Genomic DNA, 17,154 nt, shown 5'->3' with positions numbered 1-17,154 from the left:
GGCGCAAGTACGACTAGCACCTCTTGTGTTTTGAGGGCATATATAACTGCTACGTCGGGATAATGGTGGTCTAAGTTCAGATAATAAATCTACATTTTCTGTTGACTGATAGAAATTTTGAATTTCTGATTAGTGTGGCACTGTGGTTGGGATATCTGTTTTGTAAGAATTAGGTCATCATTCAGACGAACCTTTTTACTTCCTGACGCAACGCTTTTGTGAGGGAGGCACACATCAACTCTCCTCTTTTTTTTTTAAGCTTCCTGTTCAGCCAAGTGATGGATGCTGTTGAATCTTGGTATTCTTGGAATGAAAATTACGTGAAGGTAAGTGCTGAGGACTATTTTAGGACTTTTTGATACCTTTTGTTCTCTAATCAGGGCGAATGTTCCCACAAATGCAACTGCAAATAGTAAAAGACACGCGTTAAGGAAGGCATTTACCTTTGGTACTTGTTGCGCTACTGTCTAATTTAAACGCTGTGTGGATATCAATAGTGCAACTTTATTGCAGTGATGGTGGCTGGTTTCACAGATAGCTTTAAAGTCATGCTTTGAGCAAGACTGCTGTGTACAGCTGCTGTGCAAATATGCTCACTGTTATAGTTCACTGTGATAGCGGCTGGCCATGCTGCTTATCAGGCACGAGAATTAGCTGGGAGCATGCGAGTGAAATTTACCGATACGAGATGGAGTCATTCATCGCCACTGTCAGAGTCATTGCCATCATCATTATCAGCACCAGCAGCAATCGCTGCCACTTATCCGAAAGGGGCCCTCACGAAATCTAGCTACCAGCTTGGTCATGAATATTGGTCATGAATATGTACACGCTCCCATGAGGTGCATGGTGGTTCCCAGACAAAGTCAGAAAAATTGATCGGCTGCTGTATTCCCAATTGCGGATGCAATTGAGCTGACGGTGTTGACAGTGAAAAGGAATGCGTGCACTGAGATGCTAATTGACCCCGACTTACTGTTTTGTGTACCCATCCAGCTTGACCAGTTCAGCTTCATGCCATTTGCCAAGACAAGCACACTGGGCTTGCACAATGGCCTTGGTGTGAAGTTGTGCCGAATCAACCAGGCAATGTTGAAGGCGCATGACCTTGCCATCTATACGCACCTGGAGAACATGGAGATCCCACTGCACGTCTTCGGAATGTATGTTACCAAGTCACGTCCATGTGTCCTGGATAGTTGCATGACTCTACTCTGTAAAAACTGTGTTTCGACAATAATGAAGAAGCATGTGTAATAATGGGACCTTTTCTCATGGATTTATAGTAGACTGTTGGAGATTGAAAATATGAGTAATTCAAAAATCTCTGTTGGTCCTAAACATTGCAGTGCATATTTGATGGGATACCATATAAATGCATATAAAGGTCGCACTTTCTTTTTCCAGACTCGAGGGCCAATTTTCGGGGTGTGGGCCATACATGCAACTAAAGAAAAACAATTTTTTTTTCCAAGTAAAAACGGACCAATTAGTAAACATGCGGCGTTTATTTACCATTTAATTGTCATTGTCAGAGCGGAACCTTCCAGCTCTGAGCTGGGGCTGTGCTCTGGTGCACATTCTCTCCACAAGTCGTCGTCTTCAATCCCGTCTAAACTGTTTGCATGGCTTGCCTCGAAAAGCACACCTTTTGTAGCTGGTGTTCTTCAACGCATCCTGGTTGCACCATCTTCGGACTCGCTTCTCGTGCACGTCAAATTTTTGGCCTGCTGCATGTTTGCCGTGTTCGAGGGCTAACTCCACTACTCTCAGTTTAAAGCCTGCCGTATAGCTACCAATATGTTTTCCTATCGTGCTAGAATGGCAATGCCCAATGGCAATTCACGAAAAATAAAGCGGAGAGCACACAAGAGCCACAACTACTGCGCGCAACCATGCCAACCACGCTGCCACTATTCACATCTCTTTGACAGTAGCTCAACAAAGCCGGGTGGTTGGTCCGATGTCGATATGGATTGCGGAAGCTCGCGGCAGAGGGAAAATATGGTAATGATGAGGACGCGTGACTTCGGGCGCCATCCGTGGGCGGAATCTGGAAGCTTTCGTGCGCGTGCATTTTTAAGGCTATTCCTGCGTAGGTTCCGGGAAGTTTGGGTGTTGCCCTTACACTGCTTTCTTTTTTTTTTTTTGAAATATTTGCTTTAAGAAATGGAGGGTGCGGCCCTTTCACGCATTTATACGGTAATTAACTAGCCTGCCAAGTCCTTAAGCTTGCCGATGAAATTGGTGGTTTTGTTTCTGGCAGGCTCAGTTACACTTGCACACCATCTGGATTCGGCAGCTTCAGGCTGGTTTGGGCTGTGTAACTTTGCTTGGCTGTGTAACTTTACCTCTGTTTGCACAGCAAGCTGCAGCACAACACTCATGCATGCTCCTTTTTTTCTTTTCTTCTTTTCTCTGTCTTGCTGAAAGCGATCAGTGTGCTTGGTCACAACATGCAAACAACTAGTGTAGAACAACTCTCTGCCTAACAGGTACCAAATTTGCACATGTAAACTCTTGAATGCTTGGTGAGCCCCACCAGGGGAATTTTAACCCTTCATACAAAAGCAAGGCATGTTTGCCCCCACTAGTTTTAAATTAATTTCTCAATACACTGTGTGTCCTAACTAAACACGACCTCCGAGAGAGCTTGGGAGACAGCGTCGCTATTTTTAGAACGAACACAAACACGCGCAGTACACAACTTCCACCACTCCTCGAAGAAAGCCACCACCGCCACTTTTTTTTTCTCGTGCAAGAGAAGAAAAATAATGGTGCTGATGTAGAGTCACGTGGAAGCATGGAGGCTCCGGCCGGACTGGTTTGCCGGTGTTCGGAGTCTTTCTTTTTGAGCATCGCGCTGTGCCGACAGTTGCTTGTTTTCCCCCGCTGTTGTGAGAATCAGTAAATACGGTGATGTTTTACTGTGAATTCGTTTTTTCAGACTGCCTGATTTTCCTTTCACTTTTTCGGCTCCTTGATGATTTCGAAAAATCGAGTGGCGACTGTACTACTGAATTATCAAACAGATCGTTCAGCACATTTTTGCCTTTCACTAATAGACCTTCTGGTGGTTCCGCGTTTCTGTATGTTCAGACGCACAGTTCTATGTGCATCATTTTTTGAAGAAAAAGAAAATGGATTTGACATAATATTCATATCAGTGCATGTTAACCCTTTCACTGTCACGAATGTACTGGTACATTTTCGCGCTTTCCCTCCACAGCTTCACCGACGTACTGGTACGTTTTCTATCATGCACTCAAAACTTCGCGCCTGAGCGCGAAGCTGGCACACTTGGACAGGCTGTGCCATCTGCAACATCTTTCTACTAGTTTGTATTTTTGCCCCGCGTTGTGTTGGTACGTACCTAATATACTGAAAAGAATGGGCAACCACGCCCACCCCCACCACCTTCTTTGCGGGGGGCGCAGTCGCTCCGCGCGCGCTACTCTATTGCGCTAAGCGATCATGTGGCGCGTGTGTTTTGCGGTGCATGCGTGCAGTTACGAGTTCAAGGATTGGTCTGCCATCTATAGGTTCACAGTTTATTTTTATTCTGTTGGCGTGTCTGCTACGATGCGGTGGTTTGCGCCGTTGCCTCTCCAATAGGTCGACACATGACTGGATCACGGCTTTCGCTGCCTCTTGCCGTGCCCTTGCTTGTTAATAATACCTGCAGAATACTGAAATGTGCATATTCCGACGATTCTGTTATTTGTATAGCAATCATAATCAAAAATAAATCGCTATGCTCACTCCCTGATATACTCATTCCCTGAAACCAAGCAGACACTGGGGGTGCGTCACTGCGCAGCCCTCCACTACCGCACCCCTTTCTCTTCTTCTGCTTTCACTCCCACCTTCCTCCCTTTCCTTATGGGGGTGGTTCAGGTGTCCACAGAACATGTGGGACAGATAGGCGCTCTTCCTTTCCTGTGAACCGATTATTATTTTTATTACTAAACAATATCCAGCTTTACATTTACGTCTTTGTGTAGCTACTATGTTTGTTTCACATGTTTGACTGAGGACTGAGGTAACTGCTCAGCAAAAGCTGTGGCTTTAGTCAGCCACTCAGGTTAGCTAGAGTAAGTTTGAATCATATATAAGATGAGAACCACTCCTTACATTTTGAGATAATGCGGCCTTTCGGAAATAAAATTTAAATGTCTCAGATGCAGATTTCCTTCATGGGCCATTGCTTTGGAATTTTCTGGATTTTCACAAAAAAAATGTCCGCCTCCTAACTAATTATGCCTGCGCATTACCGCATACCCATATAGTTTGCTGGATGCAAGTGAAAGGATGTCAGGGTTGCAAAATGGCTCTTCAATGCACCTTATTTTTTTTGTGTGTGTGTGGTTTAGGCATCTTGCATGGACAGAAAGTTCCTGGAAACTTTTGCTTTCCATTGCAGACGGTGGCTCCGACTGCTCTTTGGGCGAGAGTTCATCCTTCCCGAACTACTCATCTTGTGGGATGCAATTTTTGCCGACAGCTTGGCCTTCAACCTGGTTGACTACATATTTGTCTCCATGTTAATCTGCATTCGAAAACCTTGTAAGCAAATTTGTTATTATTGTAGAAAAGGTAGTCAGCTTGCAGTTATAGAGGAAGCCAGCTTAATTTGGTTTGTTTGCCTTGAGTGAATTGAGCGGCAAAAATTTCTCTCACCTTGCAAATTTTGTCAACACTAGCTCAGTTAATTCATCTCTAAGCACTTCTGCTCGAAATCTCAAAAATGGTTTCTTAAAAATAGCATATTGCCTCTAAATGCAGTTGCTGTGTACGTAGAATGTTAACTTGTCCGTCTTTATAGGTTGTCTGATTTGGGACCTAAATGAACTGGCAAATCTATAAGCAATTAAATATTCACTCGTGTCAAAAGGGATGCAGCACCTCCTAATCCGTATTCATTTTAACTGCCTTAACGATGCCTTTGCAAATATGCAAGCTTGAATGCAAAGTGAAATTTCAGTGCATGACCTGACGAATGCTACCCTGCAAGCTAAAGTAAAGGCTTTCCAATCCATTACAGTGCTGAACTCTGACTACGCCAAGTGCCTGAGCTACCTGATGAAGTATCCTGCAGGTCGCAACGTCACCTACATTCTACAGTTGGCTCTTCACTTAAAGGACCCGAGGGTGAATTTACTGCGCATTATTTTCTTCCCTTCTGAGAACAAGAATTTTGACCTTTTCTGTGACCTGTTGGCATTATTCGAAACAAAGGGTATCACGAGTTGACTTCATAGCAGAGAGAAGGCAAGGGGATGGGGGGGCAAGTGTGCAAAGTAGTTAATAAATATAATTGTAACTGTGTGGTTGGCATGGCCGAAAGGGTTTGGTATTGCTAATTGGGAAGTTTCCAAGCTGTAAGAGATAGTATTGAGATATCTTTTGTCATGGCATGTGATGTGTCCTCGTCAGTGTTTTATTCATGTTTACGTGCCATCAGGGCACTAGGGGGGGCCTTGAAAAATCCTCTCCTAATTTTAAGGGATGCCGATGCATGCGTAATCTAAACCCCAGTCATATTCCACAGCTGATTTCTATGTCTGCAAGTGTAACTTCACTTTATTTACTTTTGCTCAACATGTGCATTTAATATCTTACTCTGTATGTTTCAGAAATACTTGAAGCCTGTTGAACAAGAGTTTGATGTGTACAGCCCTAAATTGGTCACAAAAATATCTGGAAGGGGTTTAGTGGCATCGGAGGCTACGAGGTCCTTTGGCAGGTAAAGCACCCACAAGGGACTTCCCTATCTTTGATTTTAGGTTACGGGTCATGAATCTTGTTTTTTAGCATCTCTGCTGTGTGGTTTTCCTTTCTTTGTTAAAAATTTTCACTGATGCCTGAAGTCATCGGCTGATCTCAAAGACGCTCTTGAAATGCACGTGTTCCCAGCTGTAGACATAGTGGTCACCTTGTGACCAAGTTGGGCCACCTGTTGGGATTTCTGGGAACATAGAACCTCATAAACAGCATAATCCATACTGATTTCCTAAGTCTGCTTACTGCGTTACACTTAAGAGATGCAGTTCAGCCTATAGTAGGAAGCATCACCCATAACATAAAGAAACTCCACAACGCAAGGACACACGATAATATTCTGCTGGGATAATGTTCGGGATAGATGGTAAAGATAGTCGCCTTATGTCCTGTACTGGCTCGAATAAAGAGAATAATGAAATTACACGTCCCCCACAAAGATTGCAACAAATTAGTGCAGCTTAAGATAAGAGATTAATGGCACGTCTACGTGCTGCTGCACTGGCGGTCTGCTTCAGAAAGGACTTTCCAGGAACCCACACCCTGAGGAGTGACGGCTGAGGCGAGTGAAGTGGCGTGGCGACAGCCGCGTATAGCCACATGTTGGCTCATAGAGGGGAACTGGCACTTTCAGTTTCTTGCTATGGAGTGAAAAGCTGTCAGTGGCAGTGGTCCAGTCTCTGGCTCACGGTCACCTCTCCCTGCTAGCCCTCATAAGGCCATTTCACACGATGCGATGCATACAAAAAATTTCAGTTCAGTCGCAGTGTCGTTGCAGCGCCAATCGCAACAGCCCTTTGAGATGATCGCGGTTTCTGTGATTTCTGTCGGTGTGACACGAGTGTCTTTGGCATAATTTACTAATAACAAATGTAGAACACGCTTATTATTTATGTACTTTTTATTGAAATTTGAAGCACTGTATGAAAAAAAAAAGGTATATTTAAGTTTTTTCTTTTGTACCCAACTACGCACAATAGTTTAGCTGTGGCTAAACGTCGTTTTAGTGCGCTTTTCAAATTGCTTCAGCTCTCCCGCGATTGAATATGTACGCTAATACATGTTTGCTCCTTGAGATTCTCAGGGGAAGAAAAAAACAAGCAGTTGCTAGAAGCAAGAGCTCGCGGATCCGATGAGAAGAATGGTCAAGCGGACGCTCGGCCTCAATCGGCAATTGGTTGTGATCGGCGACGCCTTCTGCTGTTGGAGCAGCCTGTTACCTCCTAAAGAAGAAAAACGCTGTAATGAATGCGTTCACTTGGAGACACTGGTGGACGAGACCGGTTCAGCCCAACCGAAAACAGGAGTCGCAGTTTCACCCGGTCCGGTTACTTGTAGCTAGAACAAAAACCCGATGATGAGTTCATACCGAATACGGCAGCAGCGCCTCCATACCAAGTGAAAATTGCCTCTGATATAGTTTTGACGGTTTTCGTTACGTCATTTCCTGTGATGTCATATCTCTGAATTCTATTGGCTGACGGCCGCTTCGTTGGCAGCGATCGTTGCGACTGTGCGGCATGCGACGAACTCATAGGAAGTCTGCCGCTTGGCGACAGGAGCAGCGTGCCCTTCTATTGCTGTGTGGCTGAAATTGCACTCTGCTGTGGCAAAAATCGTATGATGTGAAACAGCCTATAGATGTGTTGCACAAACTATGGAGGAGGTGGAGCCTGTGGCTGCCATCACGCCACGTCCGCAGTGCGGTCGTGAAACGTTTCAGCACGTCTGTAACTTCGAGTGATCGGATTATTTGTAAACATTTTCAAAGTTAATTTTTCCTCCATTTAATTTTTATTTTGGTTTCCATTCTGCATTGTCCTTTCAAGTCTTCACACGAAAGCTACATGTAGCAAGCTGGATGCAATGAAAAATTGTGGGCTTTTCCTCATTTTATTTATAGTGAAATTTAACAGTAATCTCTTTCCACCCTAGTTTACTCAGAGAAGACAATTTACTTGTTAAAATTTCATCCATTTTTACTTTTCTCAGCAAATCGGGGATCTTGAACTAGCTTTATCCGAATACCCTCCTTATTTACCGACTGAATAAACTCATTAAACCTTGAATTTAGAACATGATGGCTTCAGCCGTCTGTTTACATGACACTGATTTTTTCATTTTCTTTTTTTTCCTGTTCTGTAGGTCCACAGGTCGGCCTACTACCTTGGGAATCCAGGCTCCAATTTCAAGAGCCAACAGTGAACCGACAACCTTAGAGTCTGGCTCTGAAGTATCTGATGGTGAGGATAACCTGGTGGAGGAAAGATAATGCAAAAGAGGAATTAATGGCTGGCATGCCTTCTTCAGAAAGATATTTTTTTCTTTTTGTTGTTTTGCAGCATCAGATTTGTTTGAAGTTTCTTTAGCATGTTCCACATCATAAAACAAGTATGCACTCAAACCATATTGGCTGCCTTTTAGTGTGCATGAAACATGGTGAAAGGCCACACACATGCGATTCTCTTGCCACCATCTGCTGTAGCTTGTGCCACCGAAGCTTCGCAATGATGCCCATGATATCATGCGAACGCTCCCTGTAGTTTTGTCCGATGAGTTTTTTGCGGTGGAAACTTAACATTCGTATGTGAATGATGCGTTATGGGGCGGCCCTGAAAGCGTTCAAAATTCTAACAATGACGATTAAATTTGGCTGTTTGCATCGTTTTCTATAGTAGTCTTGGGATTGTTGCATTATTTCATGCATCTGTGTCTTTCTTATGCAACAACACTGATAATTGGGCCCATTGGTATTGACCCGTCTTTAAAGTGTTCACAGCACGAAAAAAAACAAGGACACGAAAAAAAATGCACAACATTCAGCATTCGTCCTGTCGTGTGTGTTTCTTCGTGTCCTGTTTTTTTTTTTTTTTTCGTGCTGCAAACACTTTAAAGGTAGCCTTCTTGTTCTTGCTCTAAGTGCCAAACCTTCACACTCTGTCCACATCTTGTCTAATCACAGAAGAGAGCGTGGCGTCCAGAGGGGTCAAGGTGCGCACTTTGCAGCACCGGTCTCAGCCCAAGGCCAACAACCAGGTGTGGTCATTTCGGGGAATCAAGAAAAACCCGATCACCCAGAGCCTGAACTTGTTGGCCGGCAATGGCAGCAGTGGGGGGGGCGATCAGCATGCCAAAGAGATGGTGCAGCTCAACTCTACCGGTGTTGCACCACGTCACGGCAGCTTAGAAGGGAGTGAAATCCCACCCTGGCAAAGACACGACTCACCCGTAGAATCTCAGGTAATCCTCACTGGTCATTCGACCCCAACAACAGTTCTAAATGGGTAAAAAAAAGCTTGCCAGTGGTTGCCACGCTTTTGTAGTGTAAAATACAGTGAGCGCTGTTTGAGGGTGATCAATGCACAGTTTGCCATGCTCAGATGTTCATTAGCATTCCTGCCACCGTATTACAAAGGGGGTCATAGGTATGTGTACATTCAAACCTGGATAATTTGAATTTTTGTTGTATTGAAATGACGGAATATGCCCTTGGAAACCCCATGTGAAAGTATAGGAAAGCTGCATCATATATCGAATTTCACCGGTCGTTTGATATATCGAACTCCGCGCCACACACTGGAAGGCGTGCCCTTCCCCAAAGACGATCACATCACCCTCGGCTGTTTGCCGCTTGACATTTTCAAACCACTCGTGGAACAAACAAAAGAACTGCTTCTGTGACGGCCGGTATAGAGCAGCACCGTGCCCTTTCTCCAGAGGCACGTGCATCTGTGGTGATAGTTTTCCGCGTGGCGGCACATGACGTTTGCAAGCCATGTGTGTGAAGGAATGAAAGGGAATCAGTTTGGCAATGGCTAGGACGGAACAGACGCAGTCAATGCAGCCATAGTGTTCGAAAAAGGAGAAAAAAAAGGTGATAAGGCGAAGTGCAATGATGTGCCCATTCTTCTACCGATTTTTCCTCTCCCCTTCCTCTCTCTTTCCCGGTCTTTGTTCACAGCAGCACGCACTACACATGCGCCAACAAGCCAGCCCAACCCGTGGCAGACCATAGCTGCATGGGACACATTCTCCAGTGTGTGTATGTGCGTTGTGAACCCTCTGCGCGACAGGTGACGTGCGTCGTGTGTCATCGTGCAGTCCATGCGGCATAGCGTAAGCTATGGCAGCTGTGGACATTTAGAAATGGCAGATTTGCTGCTTTATTTTTTATTTATTTTTTTTTTTTAATTATTTTTTTGCGAGAGTCGTCCAACCCTGCATCTGTGAGTCAATGAAAGCATACGGTCAGCTATAACCATGATGCCGGCTTTTAGCATTGTTCGCTTCAAACGGCATTTGCTGCTATCACGCTTTCCAATGATTTTGTGGCAGTGGACGCCGCTCGCCCCAAGCGCGTCGTGATAAATCGAACCAGGCTTTTGCAATTAAGCCATCACGGCACTCTGCCAAGTTCACTTCCGCCACCGCAGGAGCTAACGTCTAAAGTATAATCAAAAAGTAAACATGCCGTGAGCTGCGCAACGTTTTGGCGTCGCGCTGCCAATAACTGAGCTGTGGATGCTACGGCGCAAAACAAAGGGACGCGCCACCGACTAACGCTTTTTTTTTTCTTCTTTTTCATATTCTCGGTGGCAAAAGTGGAGGGTTGGTTCATTATGCGAGTGGGTTGACTATGCAACAAATACAGTACCATTTTTCATGATTGCAGTGACGTTTCAAGCTGATTTCTGTATATTGAATTATTTATATATGTACCCAACTATTTTGCGATCCCCTTCGAGTTCGATATATCTGGGTTCGACTGTATTTCTGCTGTCGAACTTGGAAGAATTGTCTGTTGCAACTGCCGGTCTGTTTTTGTGTGCACGATATGGCTCTCTTTTCTCTCTGTATATGTTTCCATAGTCTCCTAGTTTACAAGTAGTAATTGAGAAGCTGTCAGAGACAAGAGGGGCTCCATGCATCTGACTGCATTCACCATCGAAAAATTCAGACCCACGATTTCTCACACATGCTTGACTAGTGCAGTCAAATCTCGATATAACGAATATAACGAATCGCTTGGGACCATCAAAAATCATTTGTTATTTTGAAATATCGTTGTAATGAAAACTCTGCAGTTATAAGCCAGTGGTCAAACCAAGGTATGAAACTGACATGCCTTGGCAGTAGACACATTTGTAGACAAAATGTCAAATGAAAACGTTGCACTAATTTCAAAATGGACATATTTGAAGAAATCAGTTATTTTCTTCTGCCGCATGCAGCACACACGATCACACACTACGTTACACCACTACAGCTCATACATTTTTCACTTTGTGCAACACCTCATCGGGTATGTCATTGCACCGAGTGATGAAAGTATGGACTTATTTGTCCCCACGCAAAAAGAAAGACAAAAAGACATCAGAGTTCGATATGACCTCTTCTTCAGTGTTCCCTGAAGGTTGAAAATCTTGTCTCGGCCTTTCAGAATGATCGCGACGGACGATGGAGAAGTGCTAGCTATCTGCAGAGGCCAATTCGTCTTTTCCCTGTGCCAATTGCTTAGCAGTGAAAGCTGTTTTCCCATCTTCTTGGCGCCTTTGCTGGCTGCAATCATTGTCAGATTTCGCACAAACTTTGCAATAAGATAATCCTCGACAATGAACAGAAAAATAACCTTCCCACACATGCGAATGGATTTTGTCTCAGCCTGCACGTTCGCCAGCAATATGCTTATGGCAGTATAGCTACTGCCTATTGAATTCCAGTCGGCGCTCACGTTTTATTATAGACACTGCGTGCTGACACAATCAAAGATCGGAACAAAACTGCTGGCCACTTCGTCCACCTTAGTAGCAATTAGAAATTTACGGAAAGTGATTTTTATATAAAATTTGATTTTTCAGACATTTTCGTGGTTCTTAACAAGTTTGAAAAATTGTGAAAACTCGGTCGTCGACTATGGATTTGGGAGTCCAGTGCAGTCTGTAGTAAGAGTAAACATAGGCAGCATAATACACGCATAACAAAGTTTCTAGTCTTAGAGAAAATCATAATACATCAAGCAGATAAGATAATTTATAATGTTCACATCTATATCACAGCACATAATGTAAATGTTAAAAGGGGCCGTGCGACTGTCCGTAACTTTTCTTTACTTCTTTTTTTTTTTTCCTGCATTATACAAAAGGTCCCTCTGTAGTTCTCAGCTCTGAGGATTGCCTTTGCATTCTCTTTTGCCAGCATTGCTGAAATGCTGCTGTTTTTCACCTGCAGAAAACACCAGCGGAAGAGGTTCAGCTTCTGCGCAAGCAAGTCTGTGACATGCAGCAGGTGATGGAATCATGTTGCCGCCAAATGAGCACCCACTTGGCCCTGCTCCAGGAGTCAGTGCTCATGCAGAAGCTGGAGAGAGAGGACGAAGTCATGCTGGCCATTGCACGTCTCAAGAGGGTCAGCACACAAGCATTCTTTGTCTAGGGCTCTCTTTTCTTTTCTCCTTCATTTCCTGGACAATCATTCTAGTGTGTTGAAAACTGTTGTGCTGGCATTGGTTAATTTTTTTCTTCAACATGCACTGTGCAGTAGTGATAAACAGGAGTCCTTAAAGCCTGATTATTGAATTTAAGACCAACTGTGGAGTTACAGTAAGTATACTAAAAGGGAAAGATTTTGCACCATGAACAAGCTTAGTTGCCTTAACAATTTGAGGGTCGAATTTTTTCTCCCAGATAGTCAAATTACCTATTGTGAATTATGAAGTTCAATATGAGTAAAGTCAAGGAAAAGTGGTAAAAAAAAATATTAGGAACCATATTTTAGAGTCAACGTCGCTCGACACTGCAAACTCGGGAACCTTGGGAAACTCGGCAAACAAGGAGAGCAGGGAATACCTCTTAAGCATCGATGGTAAACAAGCTAACAGCAGCTCCAATAAAGATGGAAATCGGCTTCTGTGGCCCCAGTTCAAGAGTGGCCATAAAAACAAAAATCAAGTTTCGCACGCTCCCTTGTGATCACGTAGCGAAACCGATACCGTGAAAGGGCGGCGTTGCTGCAGACTAGGAATCAGCTCTGTTTATCTTTGCAAGAAAGCAGCGCAGTAAATTTCAAGTGCTTCTTTTAAGTCCTAGGAGGTGGCGGCAGGTGGCAGCACCTCCCAGTGAGCATGTATTGCCATTAGGGTGCGAAATTTCAAACGGATGATTGAAACTGTACCGATATGGCAAAGATCTTGTGGCACGGAAATCCGCCACAGTATATTTACGACAATGTAGGGGTGGAGGAAGGATCACTATGCGCATCGCACTGGTCTCTCACGGGTCTCTCCAGCCGTGCTGGCCCCGCCCTAAATCGGAATTGTGGATATTTCACCAGTATTCCCATGTTTATTTATTTCATTTATTTCAAGATACTGCAGACCAGTATTCCGGTCCTAGCAGGAGTGGCATACATATATACAGCGCACAAGAAACGCAATAAATCACACGAAGCACCCACAAAACTAACAAACAAAGGCAATGTAATGACATGAAATGTGTTGACCAACAGCCGGAGAGACAAAAAAAAAAAAGGGAAAACATGAAAAACCTTTGTGCGACATCAAAGTAACAATACATGTCCTGTTTGGTGTGCTTTTGAGAAATGCGTGATACCAAAACACGTTTAGAGGTACAGAAAGAGTTTCTGCTGAAAAGGGTTTCCAGCAAGGGACTCTTGGCAGACAGTAGATGTACCGGACGACGACGATCATGAGAGCCCTGGATCAGAAAACACTTCCTGGATGTTTGCGCCGTGTGCCTGCGTGTGCTGTTAATGCATGTGCGTGTGGTGTTAATGCGAACAGACATGAGCGCGACACATGATGGCTGGCAGTTCGTGCTCTGCCGTCATGCATCAGAGCTGGAAGCGGCCTACTAGTTTTGGAACAATTGGAGGAGCACCGTGTGATTTCCGCAATTGCCGAGGCAAATGTAAGCTGCTCATTTCACGGTGCATGAAAATTTCCACTAAGCCCATCGGTGCGAGGAAAGGAGCACCGCTCAATCGTGAAATGTAGAGCAAATCAATACTTTTGTGGTATCTCTTCGCTGTCATTATACAATGATGAAAGCATCTTTTTTTTTTCTTTTTTTTGCTATCTCAAAATTACACCTCGTATTATGTGTGGGTTCATATTGATGCGGGTTTTTACACTGTTATTCAATAGATACATACTTACATCAGGGATTGCTATGCCATTTTTACTGGTGTAATAAACAAACATTCTTTTAAAGGCTTTCTGAAAAATTTGATTGACAAGTTCATTCTGCAAGGTAAAATGTTCTAGAAGAATTTGAGACAATAAAAACGAAATTAAAACTAGGGTGGTGGAATAAATCTTTTATCCAATATGGTTGACGTAAATAAAACAAAATGCACTCTTCAGGATGATTTCCATGCTCAAAAGCATAGTTAGCAAAGTTATCTCAGACCAGTAAATGTACTTTGCATAGTGCCCATGATGCTGTCTACTACTGACAGTATTAAGTGCAAAACTCAACTGCAGCAAGCAGCTACGATTATTATATATGGCAGATCAAACAGAGAAATGCTTTGTGACCGGGTGCGGTTTCTACTGCTTCTCAGATTTGTCTTGGAATGTTCTTATCAGTTGTTTATCTATGTGCTGAAGTGTAAGTAGCCTTGATGTTCGACAGATGGCACTTCCAGTATGAACTAGCTGTTTTGATGTTAAAAAAAAAAAAAGAAAAGAATAAAAGGTGCCTGTGATCATGTGCAGACTGTGTTCAAAATAAAGGGATATATTTATTATTCTAGTGGGAGGTTCCACCTTTGTGACAACCAATAAAAAAAGAGGAGGGGGGGGGGGGGGGGGGGGGTTCTTTATGGGAGCACATTCATTATGCACTATACTCACCTATGGGGCTGAAACGTGGAGGCTAGCCAAGAGAGTTCTACTTAAGTTGAGGACAACCCAGAGGGCTATGGAACGAAAAATGGTAGGGGTAACATTAAGAGATAGAAAGCGTGCAGAGTGGGTCAGAGAAATAACTCAAGTTACCAACATTCTAGTAGAAATTAAGAAGAAGAAATGGACATGGGCAGGACATGTAGGGCGAAGAGAGGATAACCGATGGCCGCTGAGGGTAACAAACTGGATTCCAAGGGAAGGAAAGCGAAGCAGGGGGCGGCAGAAAGTTAGGTGGGCGGATGAGATTAAGAAGTTCGCAGGGGTCAAGTGGATGCAACTAGCACAGAACCGGGTTAAGTGGAGAATTATGGGAGAGGCCTTCGCCCTGCAGTGGGTATAATCAGGCTGATGATGATGATGATGATGATTCATTATGCAAGTCAGTATAACATATAATTCAGAAGTCCGGTCAATTAAAGCATGCAGCTGGACAAGACAGATGCTTCAATCACAGTGCAACTGTGCTCTTCTGGGGTGACAGAGCTGCTGTGTCCTTTGAGCATGCTTTTTCCTGGACGAACTAAACCTGTAGATTGTCTACAGTGCTTTTCCTGCTCCCTTTCCTTTTGGGCAAACGCGAGAACCGCTGCAAAGTTATAAAATGCAGTGGGCTTGCTTTCCCAGTTGCATTTACCAGAGGCAAAAATCGACTTGTGTTAGATGGATTAACGATGACAGGTTTTGAAACAGTTAGCTGGCAAGTCTAGTACTAATCTCTAACCTTCAAGGAGCTAGGCTTAAAGTAGAAAATTATTCAAGGATGAGCATTTGATGCGTGTCGGAGAAAAATGGCTTCATCGAGGCCTAGAAGGACATTGCCACAAAAGTCGTCCTTCCTCCCTCCCTGCCCTCAGATTTGCTATGTGAAAGGATCCACATGGCGGCATTGACCTGGGGAGCCCAAGAAAGGAGCCTCTTTTTATATCAACTCTGTGCTAATTTTATTTTTATTTTCTTTTTTCAGGTGCGAGATACCCTCAAAGGTGCTGTTGAGTGCATTGACACTGGGCAAGAGGAGGACGAAGCCCAGGTTGAGTATACGACCGAAGGCTGGACACTGCTATCCACCGATGACCCCCCCTCTGGGCTGCTGGAACAGCAGCAGTCTATCGTACGAGAAGATGCCGACCGAGACTCGCTCATTTCTTGGGATAGCCAGGAAAAGGTGAGAGAAGCCGACAGCGGCCACCATGCCCTCGAGGCCAAGAAGAAGCTCTTCCGGGCTCTCGTGAGGCAGAACAGCCAGAATGCACCGGTGGCTGCAGATGGAGAGGAGGTGGTCAGCACGGTGTCTTCAAAACTGTCCTCGCTAAGCTGATGCGGCCGTTTTTGTTGCCTGAAGCAAGACTGTGTGTGGGGAACAGGGGAGGGGGGGGGGGGGGGGGTCGTATGCCTCCATCAGTTGGAGCAGGTGATTCTTTGAAGTGTGAGCTGGACATCCTTATGTTCAGATATAAGCTAGAATCAAGGAGGTTGAAGCATACAGGTACATATACTTTGGCTAACCCAACTTCGTCTAAATCAACTGGGCTGCTCCAGGAAATGTAACATGAGATTGCGTGCTTATTGCAACCAAACAGAAAAATGAATTCGGATCTATCACAGGCATGCAAAGCCCGCACGTGTTGGTGTGGAAATCTTTCGTCGTTCTGTCGAGTGTTGCTTATGTAGTGTTGCTTGCGACTCCCGGGACTTTTACTGAGAGTGTTGATGGTGAATTACGCTATGCCTGAAGCCTTTTTGGGAGGGAGAGAGGGAGGGAGGGAGGGGGCACGCAAACAAATGTAGCATGATTGGCCTGCTTGACAAAGCACTGGACGACTTCCATTTGACTTCGCTCAACCTTGCCTCCCGATTCGCAGGTCTGCTCCTCTGCTGGAACAACCAAAGACCCTTGACGCTCTATGCTTGGCCCCATTTTCGAATCCTGCAAATCTCCCCTTTTTTGTTTTTCTTAGTTGTTTTATTGCACATTTTGAAGTCCTCTACAGTTTTGTTTAAGGCTAAGCAATATTATTATCTTAACGGATGCTACTTTTAAGAAAAGCGAAGGATATGGGCAGGGCAGCGTTGATGCTTTTTCTGACGCTTCTAGGCCGTTTTGTGCACTGTATTGGCATCTCTAAGTACTGATAATGCTCGTGAGCTAAATGTGGAAGTACAGCAAACACATTTTACATAATACTGCGGGACTGGAAGGCAGCGCAGTGTTTGTCTCCAGCTGTTGGACTGCAGGAAATGCTGGTTTCTTGTGTTGCTGTTATTTTTTTACTGTCTGCATTAAGAGTAAGGAAGTAAGGTATATGAGAATGTCCTAATACGTATCTGGAGGCATGTGGCTACCTCTGCTTCATGTATAAGTAGTCTGTAATTAATGCGCCTTCTTTCAACCAAGTTTTGCTGCTTTTTAAATGTGCAGTAGTTTGCATGTTGCTGAATGACTGTAT

General features: G+C 44.2%; 1 protein-coding gene across 1 annotated transcript in view; it reads left to right on the top strand.

Moving 5' to 3' along the window:
• TBC1D5 (TBC1 domain family member 5) overlaps window positions 1-16,060 on the top strand; it is a 35,517-nt gene extending 19,457 nt beyond the window's left edge. Inside the window, exons 10-18 of the mRNA XM_084606220.1 lie at window positions 260-326; window positions 997-1,163; window positions 4,424-4,566; window positions 5,045-5,151; window positions 5,637-5,746; window positions 7,927-8,024; window positions 8,744-9,021; window positions 12,010-12,186; window positions 15,672-16,060. Of these exons, the coding sequence (XP_084462346.1) occupies window positions 260-326; window positions 997-1,163; window positions 4,424-4,566; window positions 5,045-5,151; window positions 5,637-5,746; window positions 7,927-8,024; window positions 8,744-9,021; window positions 12,010-12,186; window positions 15,672-16,025 (1,501 nt within the window). The 3' untranslated portion in view covers window positions 16,026-16,060. The remainder of the gene's footprint in view (window positions 1-259; window positions 327-996; window positions 1,164-4,423; window positions 4,567-5,044; window positions 5,152-5,636; window positions 5,747-7,926; window positions 8,025-8,743; window positions 9,022-12,009; window positions 12,187-15,671) is intronic.
• The last annotated feature ends 1,094 nt before the right edge of the window (window positions 16,061-17,154 follow it).

The sequence above is a fragment of the Amblyomma maculatum genome, chromosome 6 (genome assembly GCF_055883805.1).
Source record: "Amblyomma maculatum isolate TAMU_Amacu chromosome 6, ASM5588380v1, whole genome shotgun sequence".
NCBI classification, from domain to species: Eukaryota; Metazoa; Arthropoda; class Arachnida; order Ixodida; family Ixodidae; genus Amblyomma; species Amblyomma maculatum.
This window is presented reverse-complemented; position numbering and strand designations above follow the sequence as displayed.